Raw genomic sequence first — 25,374 nt, forward strand, 5'->3', positions numbered from 1 at the left:
TAATGATACATTCTGAGCATTAGCAGGTAAACTGCTAGGTGTCAAACACACTGAAGGTATTGTCTACTGCAGTAATTACCAAATGACCCTTCTCAGGTTCTGAAATTGCTGTTTATATTTTAGTTCAAACAAAATGAGGAAGTATTCCAGTAATACTGGGATTATATTGTATTCTCTCATTTCAGGAACAGAATCTGCAGCTCTTCAAATTGACCACTAGGTATGCTTTCAGCCACAATTAGCAAGCTCCCTGTTGTTTTGAGGTGAATGAACAACTTTCTGCCAAACCAGAAACGTTAGAGAAAGATTATGTAATCTTAAATTATTTTTTAAAACAGATGCAACTCCAGGAGAACAGGAAGTATTGCTGCTGGATATCCAACCCTCAGTATAGCATTCTCCATTCTATCCCTTTTCTTCTTTGTTTTACAATAATATACAGCGAACAACTGTTATTTTTAAAATCATGCAAATCATATCAGATTAGTACAAGACCATCCCATTAATTGTCTGTTTGGATCTCCCACTAGAAGCCTCAGTATTTCTATTTATCTCCAATTGTGAAGTCTGCCTTAATTTTTGCTTTGCAAGTGTTATGAATAAAGACGTGATTGGAAGAAAGATGTTAGAACAGAAAAAAAAAAATCAGTTCAGCCATGGTGAGAACAGTATTAGTACATCAGACAAACTTCACAGACATCTCAACAAGAGGTAATAGGAATGGATTTGTTTATTACGTTGAGGGTATAGCTTTACTTTTGGCTTCTTGTATGTGTATAGCAAATATCATATATATGTTCATATTATAGCTTACAGGTAAGTTAAAAGGCAGTTTGGGGAAAGTGTGTTCAAAATTTTGGTGTCAAGCTTTCAGTCTCAGAAGCAACAACTTAAGAGAAATTTTAATATTACTTTGTATTGTGTATCAGGAACTGCTTACCTCTGCACCTTCTCTAATAAAATAGCCTGTTATTTTCCTGAAAAGATTCTCTGGATGTTCCATCTTAACTAGATGAATTCATCGGTGTTATCAATTACTGGAAATAAATACCAAAATTACACTAAAAAAAGACAAAACACCTAATTTGTTCAGTGATCACTGCAAATATCACTGTGGTGAATGGATGCAGTTGGCAGCCAGTCACAAGTGGTGTTCCCCAGGGCTCACTATTGGGGCCAGTTCTGTTTAATATCTTTATCAATGATCTGGATGAGGGGATCGACTGCACCCTCAGTAAGTTTGCAGATGACACCAAGTTGGGAGGGAATGTTGATCTACTTGAGGGCAGGAAGGCTCTACAGAGGGATCTGGACAGGCTGGATCGATGGGCCAAGGCCAACTGTATGAGGTTCAGCAAGGCTCAGTGCTGGGTCCTGCACTTGGGACACAACAACCCCATGCAGCGCTACAGGCTTGGGGAAGAGTAGCTGGAAAGCTGCCCGGCAGAAAAGGACCTGGGGGTGTTGGTCAACAGCCAGCTGAATACAGGCCAGCAGTGTGCCCAGGTGTCCAAGAAGGCCAACAGCATCCTGGCTTGTATCAGAAATAGTACAGCCAGCACGACTAGGGCAGTGATCATCCCCCTGTACTCAGCACTGGTGAGGCTGCACCTCAAATGCTATGTTCAGTTTTGGGCCCCTCACTACAAGACAGACATTGAGGTGCTGGAGCGTGTCCAAAGAAGGGCAATGAAGCTGGAGAAGGGTCTAGAGCACAAGTCTTATGAGGAGCAGCTGAGGGAACTGGGGTTGTTTAGGCTGGAGAAAGGAGGCTCAGGGGAGACCTTATCGCTCTCTACAACTACCTGAAAGGCGGTTGCAGCGAGGTGGGTGTCAGTCTATTCTCCCAAGTAACAAGCAATAGGACAAGAGGAAACGGCCTCAAGTTGCGCCAGGGGAGGTTTATATAGGACATTAGGAAAAATTTCTTCACTGAAAAGGTTGTCAAGCATAGGAACAGACTGCCCAGGGAAGTGGTTGAGTCACCATCCCTGGAGGTATTTAAAAGACATGTGGACACGGTACTCGGGGACATGGTTTAGTGCTGGACTTGGCAGTGTTAGTTTAACAGTTACACTCAATGATCTTAATGGTCTTTTCCAACCTAAATGATTCTATCCTGATTAAAAAGTCAACAGCTTTTGTGAAACCAGGCACTACATGTTTTCAAAGCATTTAAGAAATGCTATGCAAGTGGCAAGTATTTTCATGCTGTAAGATTGAAACATGCCTAAGGTCACAGCAATGTTTGGGGAGCTCAATCAGTACAAGCAAATAAACACAAGTAAGTTTTGAAACATACTATTTCCCTTCAGAACGTTAAGGGAAACAGGACAGGATGGGGAGAAATTACATTCTGACCAGCATATTCTCCTTTTATACCTTGTAACTTTAATCCTGTGAAAGTGAAGTATAGCTGCTTAAACACAGGATAAACTTACAAGGAAAATTTCTCTATTGTTGCTCAACAGGCTTCATTACTTACTTTTACTGACTGTAGCAAGGCTTTTGACACAGGCTCCCATAGTATCCTTACAACCAAACAGGTGACTAAATAGACTGGATAGAAAATTGTCTGGACTGTCAGGCTCAAAGGGTTGTGACTGGGCATACAAAACCCAACTGAAATCCTGAGGGATGGACACTACGGCTAATATTATTTAATGCCTTTATAACCTGGATGATGGGACAGAACACACTCTCAACAAGCCTGCAGATGGTACCAGATTATAGAGGGCCACTGCTTAGAGGGAGCTAACTCTTGAGAACCAGGCTGACAGGAACACCTCATGAACACCAAAGGCAAATGCAGCGTCCTGTACCTGCACAGAGTTACTCCATCTCAGCAGGACAGACTGGATGCTGACAGGATAAAAAGAAGCTCTCCAGAAAAAGACCTAGGTATCCAAGTGAACAACATGAATCAGCAGCATGTCCTTGCAGTAAAGGCAGCCCACAGCACACCGGGCTGTATTAGTACAAGTGTAGCTAGCAGGCTAAAGCTACCTAATGGAAAAGCATAGAGAAGCTGGTGCTACACTCTTAAAGGTGCACAAGCGAAGTGCAAGAGGAAACATGAGAAACTGATACACGTAAGGAAAAAAATTCCTCATGGTGAAAGTGATGAACCACTAAAACGGGCTGCTCAGAAAGGTGGTGGACTCTTCATCCTTGGAGATGTTCAAGACTCATCTGGACAAGCCCTGAACAACCTGCTCTAACCAGACCTGCTTTGAGGTTCCCTGGCTGGGCTAGGTAGCCACCAGAAGTCCCTTACATTCTCATTCTAAATTTGGTTATGATGAGTATATGCAAACTTTATATACTAGATAATGAGGTAAGATCCATGTTCTTAAAGCAAATTCTCAACTGAATTCATCTGTGCAAGGTAAACAGCTGTCCATTCAAAATGAGGATGAAACTAGTAGTTGTCATTTGACCAAATCCAAGTCTGTTAACCAAAGTTCTCATTGAAATTAAGTCTAATAAGAACTTCAAGCACTTAAAATGGCCTATTGTTTATACTTGTTAGCAGTGAAATAAAAATACTTTATTATTTAAAAAATGTTTTATAAGTAAGTTTGCCATTAGCTTCTGCTACTCAGTATTATGGAAGACACTGTCTGGTTTTGGACACCCTCCCCACCCACACTTAGTATAAGATCCTGATAAACTTGAGCAAGTACAGTGGAGGGATGTGAGGGGACTGGAGCACTGTGAGGAGAGGCTGAGGGAATGGGGCTTGTTCAGCCTGGAGAAGAGATTAGTCTGGGGGTCCCAAGAGCAGCCTTCCAGCACCTATGAGGAGGCTACCAAAATGACAGAGCCAGGCTCCATCCAAGCCCAGCAGAATGACACTCAACAGTCATAAATTGCAATAGGGCAGGTTCTAATCACAAATAAAATGGGGAAAAAATATAATTAAACATTGTAAGAATTGGAACAGAGAGGTTTGGAAGTTTTTCAGACTAGCTCAAAGGCCTGAGCAACCTGGTCTGAATGCAGAGTTGACTGCGCTTTAAATAGGACACTGGACTAGAGACCTCTAGGATTCCATTGGATTAGAGACCCACTTGGATCCCATGGTGCCTTCACTGAACTGGACAGCCAGCATAAAGAACTAGTACTTTATTTAGATTAAAAGATGCAGTATGGATGGGGGAGACAAGATAAACTTTCAGCTAGCCATCACAAACACTACTACATTAATCACTGCCAGTCAACCAGAAAACTCAAAAAAGGCAGAAAAGATTCAGATATTATTAAAAAAAAAAAAAAGCCTAGCTGCTCACCCAAGTTATATCAGACTTGACTACATCACAGAAAGCAGCATCACAGTAGATTCTGCATACCCATGAAACACATGGTCTCCTCTTCTTCCATAAAGATTTTGCTGGAATATCTTGCCAAGAGCTGCTATGCACTGCACCTCCCCTTTTTTGTTAACAGCACAATGCCACTAATGTCCTAATTCTCTTTATGGCTCTTTTAGACAATGCAGATTTTGTCACCTTGAATTGCAATGAAATGCACAGATTATTTGCTTCATAAGAATATTTTCACATACACTGAAATAGTAAAAGGTACATTCTGTGTATTTAAGAGATTAAGAGATTTTATTGTTTTCTAAAATATTTTACAATACAGAGACCCAAACCAGTAATTCCTGACAATTTTAGTAACCGTCTTGTGGATGAACAATTATGTTGGTAAGTTTTCTGTGACAGACATATACATACATTCACTTTCTAAGCTTGTACATTTTGATTAATTGAAAACGATGACTAAATATATCTATAAGCTCAAAAAGCAAATGATAAAGTTCAAGACTACCAACGGTGTTCTATAGTTACCTCAAAACAGGTTTGTTAGCTTCATTACAGTGTAGCTTCCTAACATAAGCATATCTACTTACCTGATACTTAAGTTTTTTTAAACACAAATCTGCTGTAATTTTACAACCCAGTTTTAAGTGTCACAAATGCATACTATTTGACATGATTACAGATGGCCAAGTTGTAACTGCAAACAAATGTAGATTTTACAGTGTTCTGCTACAATAATCCATGTAAGGACTAAAGCTAGTTTATATTTTAACCCACAAATTTATCCACAAATACTGATTTTGAGTATGTTACTGTATTTACTGTACTTCTGAAAATCTAATCACAGAATACTTTGGCTATGGTACAGTAACGAATATGGCAGGAAAGCAGATTTAAATATACCTATAATTTAAACTCTTAAAATAGTCTGAATCTTATTGACATTGAAAGGCTTGATAACTAATAGCCATGCTCTTTATATTTTGGAATATCAAATTATATGTACATATACACAACATAGATATGCTCTTAATAAAAAGCATTTAGTCTATTTTACAGTCTTCTCTGTTCAAAAAAGTTAGCCTTCACAGATTTAACATTTCAAACCACCCAAAAGTCATAAGCAGTTTAAAGGAGATTATTTTGTTTCCCTGCAAACGTGCTGGAAATAGCTAGTATTCTGGGACTTATGCATAATTCATCTTTGAGTGCCATTTAAGATCTAGATGGAAAACTCTTAGTTTAAGTGTCAAACCACATAAACAACATTCGTAATAGAATCCCAACCCATGACACCTGCAGATATCTCTGCTACAAATAACCTCCTGTAACAGATATTTATTAAATACAGTATTTGTTTTACAACTTCAAGCCATGCTGACAACATAGAAAGATTACTACAACATGGAAAGAGTTTACATTCAGTCAACTGGTGACTAAATCTATGACATAATTTAAGTAAAGATAAATCCAGGCATACAAAAAGGTGCTTAACTACATAGCATTTAAATAAAAAAATACTGCATCTTTCAGACATCGCTAAGAACAAATAGAAAATTAACTATAATCTTTAAAATTCAAGTTGCAAGTTACTGAAGGTCACTTAAAATAACTGATTAAACAAAAGTGAGCATAAGCCACATACCTAGGGTAGGGTGAGGCAGAAGCATAGAAAATGCAAAAATGTTTAGGATTCACAATAACAGACCATGTGGGAAGAAAAAGCTTAAAAAGTATTTTTCCTATCATACTATTTTTTCAACCTAACCCCTTTCCTTTACATTGTGCACAAGTTGTGAAAACAATGTCAAATTATTAGTTCAAACTTTTGTCTTTAAATCACCATGATTTCAGTATCAAGCTCTCACCTTTTCATTGAAATATATACACTCTATACATCATTCAGCTTCCTCTCACTTTAAATATATACTGTACAAGCCTACAGAGCTTTTGTAACACTTCTTTATTAACTTTGTCCTTTGTCACTGGATTGGTTCTACATAGTTTGCTGGGTATAAACCAACTTGTCCGTTGTCCAGACGTCCTTTGCACCAACCCTGCTCATCTTCATTCTCCATTTTAGTTAACTCATCCCCTGAACAAAGAATGAACATTGTTAACGAACTGTAACCTTTGAAGTAACACCAGGAAGATATGACACATGTCCCCTTTTCTTCCCCTGCCCACCCCAGGCCCCAGTAGAAACCCTCCCTTCTTTGCTCTTCATGCTTTTGATACTAAGAATACCACTCACAGATGTGCTTATGGGATGAAAGGCCCCCAATTTCAAGAAAATGAGAAGCAGCAAGCTACTTTGAAACTAAAACATTACATTGATGGCATTTCAAAAAGGTCATAGCATTTTTTAAAGCACAATAAAGAATGCAAACTTTTGAAACTATATGCAGTGTTATTTCATTATAAGATCAAAGACACCCATATATCTAAAGGGTATGAACAGTCGAAGATAGCTGCAGATAGTACAACTACCGCTAAACAAGCAGAATAATCCTACATTTATGACCCTCAGCAAAATGTCAGTGCAAGTGAAATAAATGTTTCGTTAGGCTTACTGTCAGTATATATGCCTCTAAGAGTTTTTGGAACATAAGGAGGAAAATGCTACCAAACAAGAGAATTTTACTGCCATGCCTTAAATTATACTAGCAGCTTTTCAGTGTATACTAGGTTGTGATGCAGAAAGATTTAAAGGAATCTTCTACCTTAAACTTTGTTACATCTCTCTCTCTATCCTTTCCTCATCTTTTTAAGAAATACAAGCATTGGGATTTAACTTCCCCTTTTACTGCTCTAGCTTTATGTTGTTGGAAGCTGATGTACAGTTGTAGCTCCAGAAAAAATAACTCAGAATTTGCTTTCTAACTTACACAGCAAAGGCTGACACTGATTATCCATTCAGGCACTTAGGAACTATAACAACCTCATTTTGATTATCATGCACATCTAATCTTCTACATCCTCAGGAAATACTGTGGCATTAGAAAGTCTGCAGACTCCAAGATGCTGCATATAAGCAAATGAATGTCCACCTCAGCCAGGCAAAAAAGGCTACATTAAGTAACAATTATTTCCTTGTACAACTTATGTGCGTCAAATTATTTCCCTAGATAAAATTGATTTGTGTTTCATCTTAGTTAGCAATAGGAAATACATGCTGAAGATATTAACCACTTAATACAGTCCCAAATGGCTACAAATATACAGAGTCTTGGTATCATTTAGGAGAACGTGAACTAGCCTGCGGACTATAAATTCTTTGGTAGAAATGGACAAGCTTCATATTAAATCTCCACAAAATATCTAGCTTCTATGGCTCCTCTGTTAGATAAAAAAGGTTAAAGCCTCATCTCCTCTAGTTTGTAAGTTTACCAGATAACTAATAAAAGAACATTATGAACAAATGTCTGGCATTGCAGACTGTACTTGGCTTATGGAGACAATTTACAATTTTTTCCACCGTTTCTAGTGCTGCAGAATGAGACAGTATACAATTTCAAGTGTTTCTACTACTTCTATGCAGTGTATGTTAATAAAGAGTGAAAACAATGACTATCAAAAACCCACACTGCATTAACAGTAAGCCCCAATGCAGTTGTACTTGTATTAAAAGCTAGGATTTGGAAACTCAGTGATCTTGAAGATCTATGAAAATATTACCACTTTTAATGTCATCTGCACAACAGTTACAATGAAAACAGTCTAACAACTGTGATAAAGATAGCATATACAATAACACATTTTGACAACATTGCATGGTCTACATTTACTGTAGCTATTTATTCTCAGCCACAGCAGAGAGACAGTAGGGTGAGAGATACATATGGTAGATGGTTATGTCCCATCCTGTTACACAATTATAAAACCTCTCACAAGATATGAATAAACAAAGTTATTCTTCCTCTTTGGAAGACTCCCACAGTTGTTTGCCAAGAAAAAAACCACCAGATGTATAAAGTATTCCACTAATAAAAAGGAGTTTCATGTATTAAAGTACGTTTGATGGACACTGTGCAGAGCATATATTCTACAGCATGTACCTAGAGGTGATCGCAAAAGCTTTGTAGCCAAATTCTTTGAATGCCTAAGGAAATCCCATCTGAGAATATCTGAGTACATTTAAACTGATCCCTAAAATGCATTAATCCTCTGTTGACAGCTGCTTAGGAGTCTAGGCATAGTCTACGTAGGAGCACAGAAGTGAGTACATTTTAAATTGGCTCCTGCACAACCTGGTGATTTTTTTTCCTTAGTCTTTTGTATGTTCAGTGTAAACCTAGTCACACTAATACTTCTACCTAAAAACTAAGTTTGACTATAGCCATATGATAATTCAGCTTCTGTAAGGGCATTCATAGCCTAGCATGTCATCCTTTTCCTATGATTGATAAAATCATGTAATTTGGTGTTATAATGTACTTTAATGCTCTTCCTTCAAAGGTATTAAGCTATTTTTAAGTGTACGTACATCTCAGTTCATACTTCCTGTACTTTATTTCTACAGACCTCACACTGAGAACCACTTGGTTCAAATAGTTTAATGCAAGTCACACAGCTGCTACTGAAGCACAGAATACCTAACTTTGTATTTAACTATTACATCTGTGTGTATAAACATTGCATAGTTTTGCCACTGAAAGGCCCGTTACTGTAAACCCTTGGAATGCCACCCTGTTGCTTCACAGGCACAATATATATATTTCAAGAGGATTAGCATACTTGCATCCCCTGCTGAGAAAAAAGGAGCAGTTAAAGTCTACAGACTGAAGAATAATTTTAGCTGCTGTGCATTCCAGAGAAAGCTCCACATATTTTGTTAGTACTGTCCTGTCAGGGCACAATTCAGCAAAGTTAATGGAGAAACCAACCCATTCCTCCTCTCCAGAAGCCTACAGTACTTTTCTACAAAGAAGAAAAGTGAGATGTATAGAGTTTCACTACTGAGAAAGGAGCAAGGCGAGTGAAAGGCAGGAGCGCTACCACCTGAGTTTTGGGGCTTTTTAGTTTAAAAACCACAAACTGCATTTAGGATATGACCTAGAAATACACTGTTCGGAGCAGCACCTTTCTCTGTAAGCAGAATGGAAGTCTAGCAGTTCACTGACTAGCTACATATTAACTTTCAGCTGTAACATCCATCTAAGACCCATAATAGATGGTGTAGAAGTAGCATACTTCTTAGAAACCCCAGCTGAAAGGGAAGTAGAACCAAAAGTTCTCTCAAACTTTTTTTCAATACTTGAATCCTGTTGCTCCTCTACAACTAAGCTATTACAGGAGAAGGGAATAAATGACAAGCAAATGGGAAGAGACAAGATCAATGAGACTGCCTATCTCATTTTCACAAACTGAAGTTCTGTTTGCTTTTGCTAAACTACTCGTGCAATCTTGTTCTGGAATTCCTGGTTAGTAAACTTTTCATGTGCAATTCTGGGAAAGAGTAGAATAATTGGCTGAAATCAGAGTTCGAAAGCATGGACAAGGTGTAGCTTTCACCTTTCATCACTAGAGGGTGCTGCCTCCAGGCTGGCCAGATAATTAAAAACTTGGAAGTCTCCTGCTTTGGGGGCTGAGTATGATGCCCAGGCACTTGCTCAGCACACAACGACTGGTAGAACTAGCCCAGACAAACTGAAGGCCACAGCGTCCATGGCGTGCTGCCATCGTACCCCTGTGCCAGCTTTGTATGTGTGCAAACATACTGTGCATGGGTTTCTGCTGTCAGCAGCCTCTAATGTGTTCTCTCAACTCCTATAGCAGCAAGATAAAATGTAAAAAAAAAAAAAGGAAAAAACACCTCAAGGGAAATGCCACATCCTAAGAAGGGAGATGTATAGTCAGTGTACTGTAACATAATGTAAGATTAAAAAAACAGGTAAAGACAATTACTGTGCTTAACATACACTGAAGGGGGATGGAAAGAGAGAACAAGAAATTATGTGTCCATGACTAAGTTTTCAACCTTAAAAAGTTATCACTTGTAGGAAATTGGAGGCCAAAAAAGGGATGCTTCCAGTTTAAACAGAAGAAATATCAGTTGATTAGATATTGTTTTAAGATTAGCTGCTGTGGCCTTTTCCTTTTAAAAAACAAACTTTGTAGCATTGGCATTTCTGGACAGCTAAAAGCAGCAGCTGTTACTGTCACCCACTAAGAAAAGGAGGAGATAGGATTATCAATTCTGCAGCTCATTTTGTTTAACACAAGATGGTAAGAAAGGAATAGCCCAAACAGATGCAACCCAAACACATTCCAAACAGATTAGAAGCCAGTGCTTCCAAACAGGGGATACTAAGAAGCACTATCAGGAGGGGTGAGGGTTAGATAGGATCCTCTAAGTGGAGTTGTACATTCAGAGAAACAGGGGACTTCAGAAAATAAAACCTGAAGAGAAAAACACCCCCCCCCTTTCTCCTTTTGATAAATATGTTAAAGTGAATGCTGTAAACTTACCAGCTTTAAAGCTGAGTTCATCTTGCTCTTGGCCCTCATAGTCATAGAGTGCACGTACTCTCACCTCCATTGCAGGAGAGGTATCTTCATCAAATGGATTGGTGTCTCCATTTGCATCAGTGGAAGAGAAGGGATTATTGGACTCTTCATCAGACCAATCTGTAGGGTAGCTTTGGTTTTTTTCATAGCTGCTAACACTGAAAACAATTTTTAAATTATTCTTTTCTGCTCTTAAAATAGGACACTGGAAATACCACTAAGACACCAGTTCCTCTAATTAAGCTTAAAGTCCACTCTAAGGCCCAGTTTTGAAACTTTATTGCTGGTATCTTCTCTATCTTTAGCAGACAATGCCTCATTAAAAAAAAAATTCTTGCAATACATTTACAAAGTTAGAAAAAGGCAAAAGAAAAAAGATATTAAAGATAAGCTCCCCACAAACTCCAAAAACTTCTCTATCAAGAAATCTATATAATCCATGGGATTATTTACTCTAGAAAGGTAAAAGGTGTGCAGGCAGTAGATGAGAGGAATGATCTGGTTTAGGATAAGACATTTACATTGTTTAGCAGAACCTTCCTCCCAAATCTCTATGCACCTCTACAATAGCTTTCAACACTTTTTGTATGTTGCAATCCACCAGTAATGAAGCTTCATTATACTGCAACAACTTGATCGCTTAAAGAAAAGTTCACTGTTGAGCATGCACATGCCATTTAAGAGAGTGGTATGACAACCCTAGGTGTGCATACTGAAGCAACAGGCAGCTGTTTGAGAAGGTCCTAAATAAAAAGAAAGCAATCGTAAAAGCAGATTTATTCAGTGAGAACACACAGAGCAGTAAAGCTCCAGAAGTAGTTTCACTAGAAAAACCCATCGGTTTTATCATTTTTATAGGACTGCTACAGGAAGGAAAAAAGCAATAGCAGTTCTGTTAGCAACTGCCAATAACCCCAGTTGTTTCAAACCAAAGATCAGGGCAACAGATATGGCATCTGTTAGGAAAGACAAAGTTAGGTTACAGTGTTGCTTACATAACCACTCAAAAGGACTTCATGCACTGACTGGCATAGTGTTATAGAAACCAAAACCAGAAAACCCTGGATAGAGAAAGTGCAAGTGTGAAAACAATTAAAAAACAACATTTCACCAACTTTTTGATCTTATTGTCCTCCTTTTCACTGACAGTACTCCCAGTATCTTCTTCATCTTCAAAGGGATTGTAACTTGATTGTACTGACTGCACTGTGTTACTCTGGACACTAAGACTGCTAATTTGGAAAAGAAAGAGCATTATGGCGACCCTATCTGTTTAAAAGTAAAACAGTCATTGGTGTCCCACTAAGTAGTTTCTTAGCAGACCCCTTTTCCAGCCAAAAAAACCCAAACAAACCCAAAAACCACCAAATGAAAAACCAAATGTCTATCAAGTGTAGCATAAGACCCAAGAAAGTTTGGAAAGTCTCAGATACGATACATTTGTCCAGAATTAGAATATCCTTCGTGTACCATAATTTCTTTTTCTTACTGCCTGCAATAAAAGGCAGTGCGATTTTTCTAGCCAGTTTCATTCCTTTCTAAAGCAGTTTATGTTAACAGTTTTGTATTAATCACATCCAGAATTCTGAAGTGACTAAACACTTTGCAAGCTACGATTTCAAAGTATAATTGTCATTTCTAGAAATGGGAAGGTAGCAACAGACTAACTACCAGATTAGCTACAGAAAGTGCAGTTTCGCATTGTTTGGTTTCTTTTAATTCCCAATGGAAAGAGAATGGTAAAATGGAGAATAATTCTCAAAATATTTTGTGAGCTGCACAATCGCTAAAAATGCTCACAGATAATTAACATTTGGTTGGACAGTGACTTTATGATCCTGTAGAGCTTGGTGTTCTTGAAGTTAACAATCCTTTCCAAATAGTCTTTTTAGGCATGAAAAACAAAATACCTGCTATGTTTGTTAGGCTGCGAAACTTGATCTCCCGTCTGATTAATACCAGTCAGAGTCACTCCATCAGAAGCCTTCTTCTTCTCTCTTCTACTGAGAGTGCGATTCAGATCTGCAGACCACTCCTATCAATGAATGCAAAATGTGATTGAGAAATTTAATTGAACATGCAATTATCACATTTAATTTGCAGGCTGAGTAATGGAACATACATTTATACATACAACAGTACAAATAATTATTAAAAAAGATAAGTTACTCTAAATGTTTCAGTTATAGTTCTGATCTAGTTCCTACCCTAGCTATGCAGATACCTGTGCTACTTGCAAAATCCCAAGGGTACCTGTACTTCCCTGCATAGTATTCTGAATACCTTGAAAAGACCAGATATCTGGCATATAACTGGAGAAATCAAAGGAGCTGGCCAGTGCAGGTCTTTAAAAGTTGTATTGAGAGGGCTTACTGTTTCAAATAATGCCAAGACATCTGGCTTTAAAAGGTAAACCTTACATTTGATTTAAAAAGGTATTATAATCTAATTTAAGACAGGGCTTACTTCTCAAGAAGTCGTCCAAGTATGACCTACGAAGCAGCTAATTTTTAAACTAATTGTGTAATACTTCTCCTGTCCCTAAGATTTGAGCCCCTAAGGTACTTCACTCTAGATTTAGTGAAATTTATTGTCCTTAAAAGCCATCCATAAAAGTTAAGGCTCAAATCAACACAACAATTCAGATGTTTTTAGAAGGCAGACAGACAGGAATGATGAGACCTAAACACAACTTCTCCCTATCAAGTCAAACTAAGCTGCGTACTGATATAAAGCAGGAACCAACAGAGAACAAACTGGATGCCAGCAAATATCCTATGCTGAGGCATTTTTCATCTCAGAAGACTTAAAGGTAAAAAGAAGTCAGAAGATAGTTTGCTATACAAAAGATAGCATTTGAGATAAGTATTTTTAACAGGAAAAGAAGATTTTGCGAGTTGCTATTACTACTGCTTTATACATGTAGAACAGTCAGCCAGTCTTCAGTGATTTCTGGCCAACTTTTCAGAGATAGTTCATCATTTTAACTTTGTACAGATACATATTGGATTTCTGAGTTACCATAGTATAAAGACCACTGACCTAAGCATATCTGCAGTTTACAATGCAATTTCATATTCATTTGATCATGACTTTTTTTTTTTTACTTACGTCATCCTTGTAGCATGTAAATGAGAAAAAACTTGATTAGAAAAATAGTAACAGTATTTAATCTGTTAATTATAATGCTTATCGAAAAGGATGATAATTTCCCCATGCAGAAGTAACTGTAGTTCAGTGTTTCAGGCAAAGAAATTCTGCAGTACTGTTACGAGCTTTCTTCCTCAAACCTTCTAATCAAAAGTTACTCAATATTTTAAAAACAAGTGATATTTTCCATTATGGTTAATAAGAGAACAGTGAACACTCCAGAGTTGATGCTTCCACTCCATTAATTTAATGCCTAGAAATTATATCAACTAAATCCCTGATTGTGGTCAGACAAACTCATCTCAGCTCCAGACATTCGATACTTTGATAGTATGATCTGCACTGATACATTCTGGTACTTGTTTCTTGTAAGCTATGTTAGCAGAACACTACTTCAAAAAATCTTTCTTTTGAAGATGGCATTCAGCAGTAAAATTACCAACTGGTTAAAGGTGGAACTTTTTTTACTCAAAAAACTAGTTAAGACTTATAAATACCAATTTTCAGAACTGACTGAAGTATTTAGTTCAAACTTTTTCAAAGTCTTTGCTGCCTACACTATAATTATGTGCTAACAGCGAGGAGATTCAAATTGAAGTCTGACACCAAAGGGGAGAAGTAAAAACATATAGGATAACATGTACAGATGTCAGAGGTGTATCAACTAAACCATGGCTTACTAATGAGCTCAGTAATGACTTTAACTTAAAAAAGAAAAATCACTATAGAGTTTCCTGTTTTACCCCTTTTCTCTTTAAATGGGTGCCTGATATAATCACCTCCAAAAGTTGGAGGATGAGGAGACCCAATGGAAATCAAGAAAAGAAAACTACTATGACTTGTAAAAACAAAAAAATTCACTGCTAGAAGCCTGAATTTAAGAGTTACACCAGAAAGGAATATGACAAAAAGCAAAGAGGAAAAAATAGACAAAACAAAACTGGGTTTTAAGTACTCTGACCTTACCTCAAACTGAGGCCAATTCATTGACATCCCTGGACCTTGATTAGCTCTAAACCACCGCAAGTCTTCCACAGCATCTGCTGTTTTGATATTCTGTTCCAGTTCACGGTAGATATTTTTGTAACTGCAAAACAGATTTGCCTTTGAATTTAGTATAACATTCAGAAACATGGCAAATCCCCTAGTCAAATTAAAAAAAAAATATTTTCAAAGTTCACAACAGTATTGAAAAAAAACCTTACATCAGGACAGACTTTTAAAAACTTTGACAGACCTATTAATTGCCTGTAAAAGAAAAATAGTAGTCCAACAAGTAAGCTTGCTGGAAGTTCACAAAAACATAAAATCCTTATTTGCCAAGATTTTAGAATTCTGACTCTTGTGTAAAGTAACTTAATGGGCTGTCATTAAATGTAGGATTTACATACAAATGTATTTAAATTACTGAATGCCAATCCTGAAGTTTCTTGAATTTAAAAGCTTGCCTACAAAACAGTAGAAACTGGTTTTGTGATAAATCCATAGCATTCTATGAAAACTCCTGTCTTAATCCAATGGGAATTATAAATAATTATAAAAATCTCAAGCCTGAAGCAGAGTTAAATGGATTAAACATTTTCCTGTGCAGGTATAATATCTGCTAGCTGCTTTTATTGTTTTAGGTACTCTATGATATTACTAACTGTACTATTTATACAAAATATCAAATACTATAAAAAAGAACCTTACTACTTTTACTTATCTCTTAGTCTGTTTTTCATTAAAGTTGAGTTCTCATAAGTATAACATTTTACAGAATAGAAGTCATGGTGCAGATACAACTTTGATCCCCTGATCCTAGACCATACACGATGCATTTGCTCTACAGGCTGTGACTACAAATACAATTGTTTTATACAAAAAAAAAAACTAGTAAACGTTAGAGACAGATGCTAATCTGATCTTGGACAAAACGAATTAAGCTCTTTCACTTACACTTTAAACAAATTGAAGCAACACATTAGAAACAAATTAGATTCTAAACTCTAATCTACTTGGAACTATGGATTACTTTTCATTGAAGAGTATTAAGCATTAATTTTTGAAGTCTTACACAGTTTTACCTTGCAACATTAGACAAGTCAAGGTGTTTTTGAACTTCCAACAACACTTCTCGAAAGAAACGTAAGCGTTTTTCCTCAAACTGCTGACACTGTTCAAATACCTGCTCCATGTTTTCCATGTATTGAGGAGTGGCATTATCTAATTCTTTCAGTGATTTTTCATACTTTTCTTTTGTCTGGGGGGTGGAAAAAAAAACAATTAGTATTTTATTACTACCCTACATAACAGACTTATCAATGTAGTAATGGCTAAGATTTAGACCAGAAGTTCCCAAAATGCATTCTCTTTTCATGACCACAGTACCTAAGTTAGGTCACGATGAGAGTTATCTAACAAAACTGCAGAACAGTTACAATAAAGTTCTAAGCCTGTTACCTGGCTTTTTAACAGAAGCCATGACAAATGTTAATGTAATACTAAAGATAAAAACCAAAGGAGCCACAGAGTAAATCAGACCAGGCAGTCTTTCAAGTTACAGGTCCCTTATTTAAAGATCTCCAAATAATTTCAAAGTGTTGTCTTTTCCCATTCAGTAATTTACATAGTCAAGTGTGAGTTATGACCAAAAAAACCAAACATTGTATACATCCCTGTGAATATAGATTGCATACACTGTGAGCTCAGTTAACAGATAGAACCTCAGAGTCTACACTAATTTACAGAAGTAGTCCACAGACAGGAATTAAAAGATCCCACCCCATGTAACATCAGCCTTCCAGATCACAGAACAACATTCTCAGGGGGAAAAGATGTCTTTGAAGATTCAAAGTCACACAAGAAAAGCCTTTTGGTAGCAGCCCACTGAAGAGAGAAATCAAACTGGACAATAGAATGGCATTTCCACAATTGTATTTACTTTTATTTAAATGGATTATATCAGTTTACTTTCTTAAAAAAATGCATTCTGCAGTCAAGAATGACTACAAGTTTAGATGTTGTCAGCAAGCTTTAAGCACCTATCTCACAGCCTCTCAAGTGAAATAACTCAACCCTCACTACTAAATGAGTAGAACTCTGTCCTAGAACTTCACTGTCTTATTCTGCTTCCTTCCCTGCTGAAAGTACCTACATGAAATAGAGGCAATGCATAATCTATTCTTCACAGAAGAACAACTTGGCAATCACATATGTTTTGAAGAAAACTCTAAGTTTTGGTATAGGACCATAACTGAAAGTGAGCTGCACTGCAGTCCAGAGCACATTAAGGAAGAAGAAAAAAAAAGCTTAAATATGCACAAGCTATAGGTTAAAAATACTGCATATGAACAGTATGTTAGTATACAGTATACCTTTAGTACATCTTGTTTGCTTCTCTCCACTTTGTCTTGTAATTTCTTAAGTTGTTCAGGATTTAGTGCTGGATCAGCTTTGCTATTTGTTTCTCTGGATACAGCCAGTTTCTCCTCTTTGCAGGCCGCATGGTATGCTTTCTTTGCAGCTTCCACCTACAAAGTAGATTTGAATCTTTGCATCTGCGACAGTTTATAAAACAACCATCAACTGAATTGTTTAGCCTTATAATTGTGTTGCAATAAAGAAAGTGTCAGGGTTTGATTCAGGATGTTCTTTCTTTTTTTTGGAAAAAAAAAAAATTTTTTTTTTCATTTAGGCCAAGGAATGAACAATACACAAGAATGAAAGTAAGGAAATTATTGTAGTACTTATGAATCATCATTCTCTCACCATACAAGAAATGTCACTCATACAGCTTAAAGAAGCGTGGAACAGACTCAAGAAAAGGTTTACAGAAAGTGCCCAATAGAACATTTTTTCTTCATGCCCATGTTCTCCTGCTTCCCTTCTTCTACAAGCCTCTTATTTAAGAATAATGTTGCATGACAAGGAAAAAAAACCCCACAAATACTTTTCCCCTGCTCATTCCTTTGAGCAATTCATAACTTTCAAACGCATGAAATCAGATACTATTAAAATAATAGCTTAAATTCCACTTTTTCCAGATTTTCACTGAAGTCATCAAGATTAGTAGAGACCAAGAGAAAAATACTTATTTTCAGAAGAGGACAGAAAGCAAGAGATCTGTTTGAGAAAGGAGGGTCCAGCAGAGAGAATAGGGAGTTTACTCCCTTATAGAGATTTGAGACATTAATATAGTGTAACACAGGATATCTAATACATAATCTACTGCTGTACCTCTTTCAGCTTTTTTGCCCAGGGTTTCTGAGCTTTCCTAAATCCATCTTCTGCTTCTTTGGTTTCCTTAAATCCTCCCATCATTTGCTTATGAAAGGCTTCCTTCTGCCAGTTCTTGATTTTTTCAAAGTCTTCATTCATCAGTGAACCTTTTACTTCTAGATGTAGTTCACTCACTTTTTCAGCTTCTGACATAAAAGCACACCAAGCCCTTTCTACTGTTCCATACTGTGGGCCTAAACACAACAGAAAGTGTCATTCTCAGTAACCATCACCCACATGGAACTTATATTCCCAAGAAACTTCCTGAAGCTATTGACTTATATTCACTTGTAAACAGCAATATTGATGCAAACCTAGAAAAGGGAACAGTTTCTTTTCAGATAAATTTAGAACATTACAAATTTTTACACCAGAAGAAATAGTACTCATTTAGTCCGGCCTCCTTCTCCCTGTACTATGATTCTCCATATTCCACCTATTAGCTCCTATCTGAAGTGCCTTCAATTTCTCAACACACTTTTTGAAGCATGAATAACCAGGAAAGGACAAAATGTTTCAGAATGTATTAAAACAGTATCAGGTTAGTCTTCCATTAGAGCAATGCCTAGCTCTTATTACTAGTCTTTCCCCCACAACCACTGCCCCTTATTGTTCAGATATACTTCTCAAACTGATTTCTATGCCATTAGTTACCTAGAAACAGCCAGTTCTCTAGAACTGAATCTATTTGGATACCCCAACACTGGAGGCAAGATTCACCTGCTTCAGTAAGAAACAAGCAAACTAGCAAAGGAGCAGGGCTTTCTTTGTTTTAAATCAAGAAAAGCTTGATCGTTTGTTACATTACTGAGCCTTTTGCAAAGGCTCCATTATAGGCTAAAAAGTACAAAAATTCTACTTTGTACTTACCAAAACAAAGATATACAGAAACATTTCTTTCCATTTGAGAAAGTTTTCAGAGTTCAAAATCAGAATATATTACCTTTTTCCACAAGCTGTTTCCACCTTTTTGCCCATTCTGTCAGCTGCTGAGCATAGACCTTCTCTATTCGTGCCCGTTCATGAATACAATTCATAAGATCATTGCAAAGTCTGTGACCATCATCAATTCGTTTTACTGTCCGCTTGTAATTTCCAACCTATAAAGAGACAAATACTTAACAATTCCTGCTTTAAAGCTCTGAAAACAAGAAAAATCTCTAATTAACAAAAATACTGTTACCTAGGAGCAAGATAATCTACTAGCAGGAATTAATCAATTATAGCATAAGGTATTTTTCCAATTAATCTTAACACCTAACTGCAACACCACCACAAAGGCCACAAGTTCTCCTGTAAAAAAAGTTATTAATTTTAAAAGTGAAAGCTTTATTATATTTTATTAGTCCCACAATATAATTATGGACAGTCATCACAATTGTTCTGCATTATTATTGCTTGGTAATGTTTTGGATAATCAAGATATTTAACACAAATACAGTATTTCCCTCTTCCATGCTTATTATTAAGTACCTAATGCCTTAATTTTATGCTATGTTTAATCTTTCAGGATTAATAAAACTGTAAAGACATGCAAAAGAGTATTGCAACATCTCTATCAAGGATAATAATAGCAGTACAGAGAAAGCACAACCACTATATATACAGCAGAGACCAGATGTGCCCTTTGTTACAGCTGTGCTTCACTGCTGACAAACTAGATAGCAACTATTTTGAAAGTATATGGTAGAATTTCATGTGGGAAGATACTGACAGCAATGACATGGAGTTCCCATAACTAGAATTAACTTGCGAATGCTAAAGAAAAAACCCCATAGTTGCTCAGTGTACAAGCTACACAAGGATGAGGACAGAGAAAAATGCACACTATATAATGAAAGTCCATTATATAATGAATGCTTTCACTTTTGTGTACACACCAATATGGAATCACCAATCTAGATGACTGAAGGGAAAAAAAAAGCCTGATACTGCTCCCAGAGTAATATTTCCACCAATTTCAAGGTCACTCAGGTTGGCTTTTGTAAAGATTAAACAAGACATAAGAACTTGGATAACAGAATTTGTACAGCCTATTAATTATCACAGTTTCTTATCTGCCCTAACCACCTGACTGAAAAATAAAGATTAGCAGTAAGGCAGTAGATTAAACATTCAAATACTTAAAGCATGTTTGTATTTTTTACATTTGAATCATATCTGATTCACATCTTAAATACATTAAACCATCCAACTTTTAGGTTTGCATTTATTCGGAATTTTGTCAGCAGATGTACATGCAAGCCATCTGCTTGAGGAAAAACTCCTCAAAGTATATAGGGAAATACTCTTAAAAAGGGAAAAACCTCTATTAAGTGCTGGAAAAATGGAAAAATAGGTGACTATGCTGATAAATATAGATATATGTTAGGACACCTCATCAAAGCGGGGGGGGGGGGACAGGTCAAAATCATCAGTGACAAGGACAAAACCAATTCCTTTAGTGGCCTCAAAGCATTCATTTGGGCATGGTTTTGGACTAGATCTGTTTCAACAGATCAAAGAAATTTAGGTAGCATCTGTGAAAAGCATTAGTTAGCAGTCACTGATTTGTCTAAATCGTGTAAAAAAAAAAAAAAAGTACATGCACCCCACCACCACCTTTAAACTTAAGTCACAATATAATTGAAGATAAGAAGCTACCAGCATCACAAAGAAGCTAACATCAAAAATCAAGATAGTCAATGCATCCATGTCAAAACAGATTTCATCTATTAACAAGAAAGTATGAAAAATAACCTCTCATTTTCAGGAGAAATAGAAATTGAGAAGTAGGCAGTTTCAAACTAACACTGTACACTAACAAATATAATATACCTATGTAATCAAAGCATTAAGAAAATTAAGTATCTCAAAGAATACTTTCTAAAGCCTTTGTATTGGAAGGGCAAATCATTCATCTGCTCAAAATTACTCCAGCTGTAGGTTCACAGCCAAGCAGACTTAAAACAGGTTATGCGAGCTTGGCACAACTACTGAAGCCTTACATTAGCATCAATTTGTGTCTCCAGTTATATGCCCAGGGATTTATGTCTCTAGCACGAACACTTCCTTTCATAAATTTTCACTATTAAATTAGCATTTTAAATGCTAATATTGAATTGGAGCTGGCTGCCTCATGGTATTTTTAATGCTTTCATTTTGTGTTGTCTGAGCAAATTCTAACCTCATGGTAATATCTAGCAGTTGCCAAATCTCAGGCAGGTATTCAGAGAACTGAATTAGTTTACCTATTATGGTCCACTCACTATTATGACATAAGGCCACCTTAAAAGAACTGCATGCAGACCACAGATAATTGACCCAAGCTACCTCCTTCTCCACAGGAGGACTGAAGGAACTAGCATCACAGTTTAGAACCAGTATAAAGAAGAATCAGGCCTACAATACTAGAAAATAACAACCTAGTATTCCAAAGAGAGCTTTTTATACTAATATTTTTGAGAGAAAAAAAATTCACTTGATTTATGAAGCAGTAGTTTACAGTATGTTAGACATCACATTCAAATTTCATGCCCTATGAGGAATGCTAGAATTTTGGAAATACAGCATTTTCCTGTGTTTCATGACACAGAACTTAAGTTATATATGTAGCATTTAACATTTTCAAAAACCCAGTGGTTTATTAAAAAAAAAAATTCATTTTAAGTTATGGACACTGCAATGACAAAATTTTTTGAGAAATGGAATGTGCAGCCTGCCATTGTAGGAGGCAGACTCAGAGGTACAAGAGCACAGGGTATTTAGACCACAGAGCCAAGTAAAGGGAAAAGAACTCTAGTCTTTATGCAGCCAAGGAACTACTAGGTTAACTGTAGATAAGTTAAAACAATTAAATAAAAAAAACTATAAACACACTAAAGACACACTGAATTCTGGAGAAGAAAAACATGACTTAATACATTGTTTTATTCAATACTATTTTCTCCAATTCCCGAGGTAGACTACAAACATTCTGCAACACTTCCCCCTTCCCCTTCACAAGAAGTATTTGAGCTAAAACAAAAATGACAGATTCCTTTATTTGTAGGAACTAACCAGGGGAAAAAAAAAAAAAAAAAAATCCTGTGTTTCTTTGTTTCAGTCAGAGCCACATTTACATAACGCCTTGCAATTTTCAGATTTCTCGATTAGCAATGTTCAGTACATGAACATATGATTTTACTAGTTAGAATAACTTTCTGATGATTCTGAGCATTGGGCTATTGCCTGTTAAACAGACAGCAGACAACAAAGACATGAAGTTATTAGTTCCCTTACCCTACAATTGAAAATTTGTTTCAGAAAGGTAAATAGTAAGATTATAAACTTTCTTACAGTTTCAAGAAGAATATTTAAAAACTTTATCCTGCTTTAATTTTAGCATCAGCACTTCACCCATCTGAAAGAGACATTTTATTACACAGTACCAAATTCAGTTGCTGTTTACCCTTAGTTGCCAGAAACACTTCGAAAGGAAGTAACTCCAAGAGTTTATTTCTGCAAAATACCACTATAATCGTCACTTTCATGATGCAATTCTGTGAAAATTGTGATTCAGGTTTGTGTCACCCCCCCACCCCCCCTTTTTCTAAGTTGAGTTATCCACCAATTTCCCCTTTTCTACTGCAAAAAATACTGAGCTTTGCTACTAATAAGGCTCAGCTGATCCCATTTTGCCCCATTTATCTCTTACAGGCATTATAGATGCCTTCAGATCTCCATTTTGCTTAGTCAATAAAACTTTCCTTGTCATTTTGATATTTCCTCTCATGCATGAACATAGCAATGTCACCTCAAATTCTTTGTCAAATTTAAGATTTAGGGAATCTGTAATAACCAGAGAAAAAACACACAAGCACACTGTGATGAGGCATTTAGTATTGTATAGTTAGCAGTCCAATCATCTCTCCTTTGTGACTGCCAGTGTACTAACACAGCCAAGCACCAATATGATCTTTAGTGGGAATATTTAAGAGCTTACAACCTCATTATTTTACAATTTCACAGCACTAAACACAATGGGAGAGTCTTAAATTAACTAGGCTCCTTTACCTCAAATAGACTTTTTAAGCATATTCATAGAGCAGGATAAAAGCCTATAAAGAGTTAAACACACTTAGCAGGTTTTTCTGGTACACTGAATGAAAAATAAGGGTATTTTAATTTGTTAGCAGCCCAGAAGGTGGCAAACATTCAGCTATTGCTAAACTCCAGTCAGTTAATTCTAGTATATCATGATAATTGTTATAACCACAAATATTTCAGGAGTTTCAAATGCCTCAAGTAAGATTTGATGTCAACTCTTTTTCCAAGCTTGCCTAGCTTGTTCATAACTAGTCAGCCTTTACGAACTGGAACCATCTGAAAGAAAGTCAGTCACCATAGAATACAACAAGGGGTTTTTTTATGGGCAAATATTCATAGGGAGGAAACACAATAATGAGCTTTGAAGGCTCGTAGTCAAACCCATGCATACCGATGGCCAATGTGGGGACACACTTACTATTTCCAGCATTCCATTTAACCATGAGTACAATTTCTTTCCAGTTACGTCAAACAGGAAGTTTCCACACATTTCAACCAGCATTAACATCTATATACTGTGAGGGTTTTGTAAATAAAAATAATTATCTTGGTGCATAATTAGCACATACACAGTCCAAGTACCTATGAGCACTAGCTCTGTGTAAGTTTTGTAAGTTTACCCATATAAATTCACCACTGGTTGCAAGAAAAATCCTGAGGAAGCTCTTAAACCCACAAAATCTAAAGCCAAATGCACCAGTAAACAAACACCTGGCAATATAAATGGAGAACATTATGTTGCTCAATGTTATAAGGAGAAAAAAATGCATATAGGAGATACGACAGGAATCTACTATTGCAGAGTCCAAATATTTTTAAAATGAAAAAGCTAAACAGTCCAGTCTGCTTCATCAGCAAAAAGCATTCATTGACAAGTAACTGAAATCCCTCAACATAGGAACAACTTTTCATTATTCAAGAGTGAGTTTTGGGAGCTTCTCCCTCTTAAATTCCCTGCATTCAACATACACCCTCTCAACAGATAACCTCACGTAGATGTTGGCTGATAGCAGTAGGCAAGAAACACAGGTATCAAGAGTACCAAATGGGCAGGACCAAGACCATCTGAGCAGACAGCTTATAATGCAGTTTGTGGGAAGCATGTCCCAGATCGGCTGCCTCTGCTATCCAGAGTGTTGGGTTTGGGCCTTGCTTTGGGGTTTCTTTTGGGGGAGAATGGGAATGCATATGGTGGCCAAATTTGATTCATTCATACTACATAGGGGACCAACTTCCCCTTTCTGAATGAATTATCTTGCTAATGGATACCTTCACACATACTTCAGAATGCAATGAAAACCACGTGCTCAGTACCTCAAATGCACACCAGGTCCTGCCCTCCAAGGGAATCAGCCACAGGCCTAAGTTCACTGTGCTAATGCCAGTTGCTAGTTTAGCAGCTGTTCAGAATGACTATTTTTGTTTGGATAAGTAGGTATTTTCACAGGGCAGTTAAACACCTCTGCAATGAATGGAGAGGGCTCCATATTGCTGATGACAGCAGAAAATAACAGAGTAAGGACTCACATCTAGGGTATGAGTGGCACATAGTCTGTGAGGTACCCATGGCTCATTAAAAATAAGTGCTTCCATAGGCAGGGTAGCTCTTCCTTTTGATGTCTTACCTTGCAAGATACGCATACACTTCTACTTTGATCTCCTTTCTTACCTTCCCAGGTATCTAAGTGAACAATAGCATTGGTCTCAGCTTGCTCAAGGCATTTTTCTTTTATTGTGACCATAACAGTGATTAGCAAGCATAAGGCCAGACCTTAATTAACAAAACACATCACAAAAATTGGCCTTCCATTTATTATTAACATACCAAATTCTTTCACATGCATTTCAAAACTTCTTCAGTAGAACAAAGGCAATAGGGTTGTCCATGTCCTGTCTTCTACTATAGCAGTACAATGTTGGAACCAACCAGTTTTGCCAGTCTATTTTTGGATGCAAGAAAGTGGCACGAATGATTATGACACTGAGATGTATATACAGCAGTCATGCAAATGCTGAGAGTCTATGTGACAGATGAGAAAGAAATACAAAGGGTTTCAAATTG

General features: G+C 36.8%; 1 protein-coding gene across 2 annotated transcripts in view; it reads right to left on the reverse strand.

Moving 5' to 3' along the window:
- Positions 1-4,588: 4,588 nt before the first annotated feature.
- The window catches only part of PACSIN2 (protein kinase C and casein kinase substrate in neurons 2), a 61,166-nt gene continuing 40,380 nt past the window's right edge, over positions 4,589-25,374 (reverse strand). Inside the window, exons 3-11 of one of the 2 annotated variants that reach the window (XM_010563579.1) lie at positions 19,189-19,345; positions 18,204-18,439; positions 17,342-17,497; positions 16,052-16,227; positions 14,952-15,072; positions 12,746-12,870; positions 11,951-12,067; positions 10,797-10,993; positions 4,589-6,420 (exon numbers count right to left, since the gene is read on the reverse strand). In XM_010563579.1, coding sequence (XP_010561881.1) covers positions 6,308-6,420; positions 10,797-10,993; positions 11,951-12,067; positions 12,746-12,870; positions 14,952-15,072; positions 16,052-16,227; positions 17,342-17,497; positions 18,204-18,439; positions 19,189-19,345 — 1,398 coding nt within the window. In that variant the 3' untranslated portion in view covers positions 4,589-6,307. The remainder of the gene's footprint in view (positions 6,421-10,796; positions 10,994-11,950; positions 12,068-12,745; positions 12,871-14,951; positions 15,073-16,051; positions 16,228-17,341; positions 17,498-18,203; positions 18,440-19,188; positions 19,346-25,374) is intronic. The other variant, XM_010563580.1, reaches the window with a different exon arrangement.

The sequence above is a fragment of the Haliaeetus leucocephalus genome, unplaced genomic scaffold (genome assembly GCF_000737465.1).
Source record: "Haliaeetus leucocephalus isolate CR32 unplaced genomic scaffold, Haliaeetus_leucocephalus-4.0 Scaffold170, whole genome shotgun sequence".
Lineage (NCBI taxonomy): Eukaryota > Metazoa > Chordata > Aves > Accipitriformes > Accipitridae > Haliaeetus > Haliaeetus leucocephalus.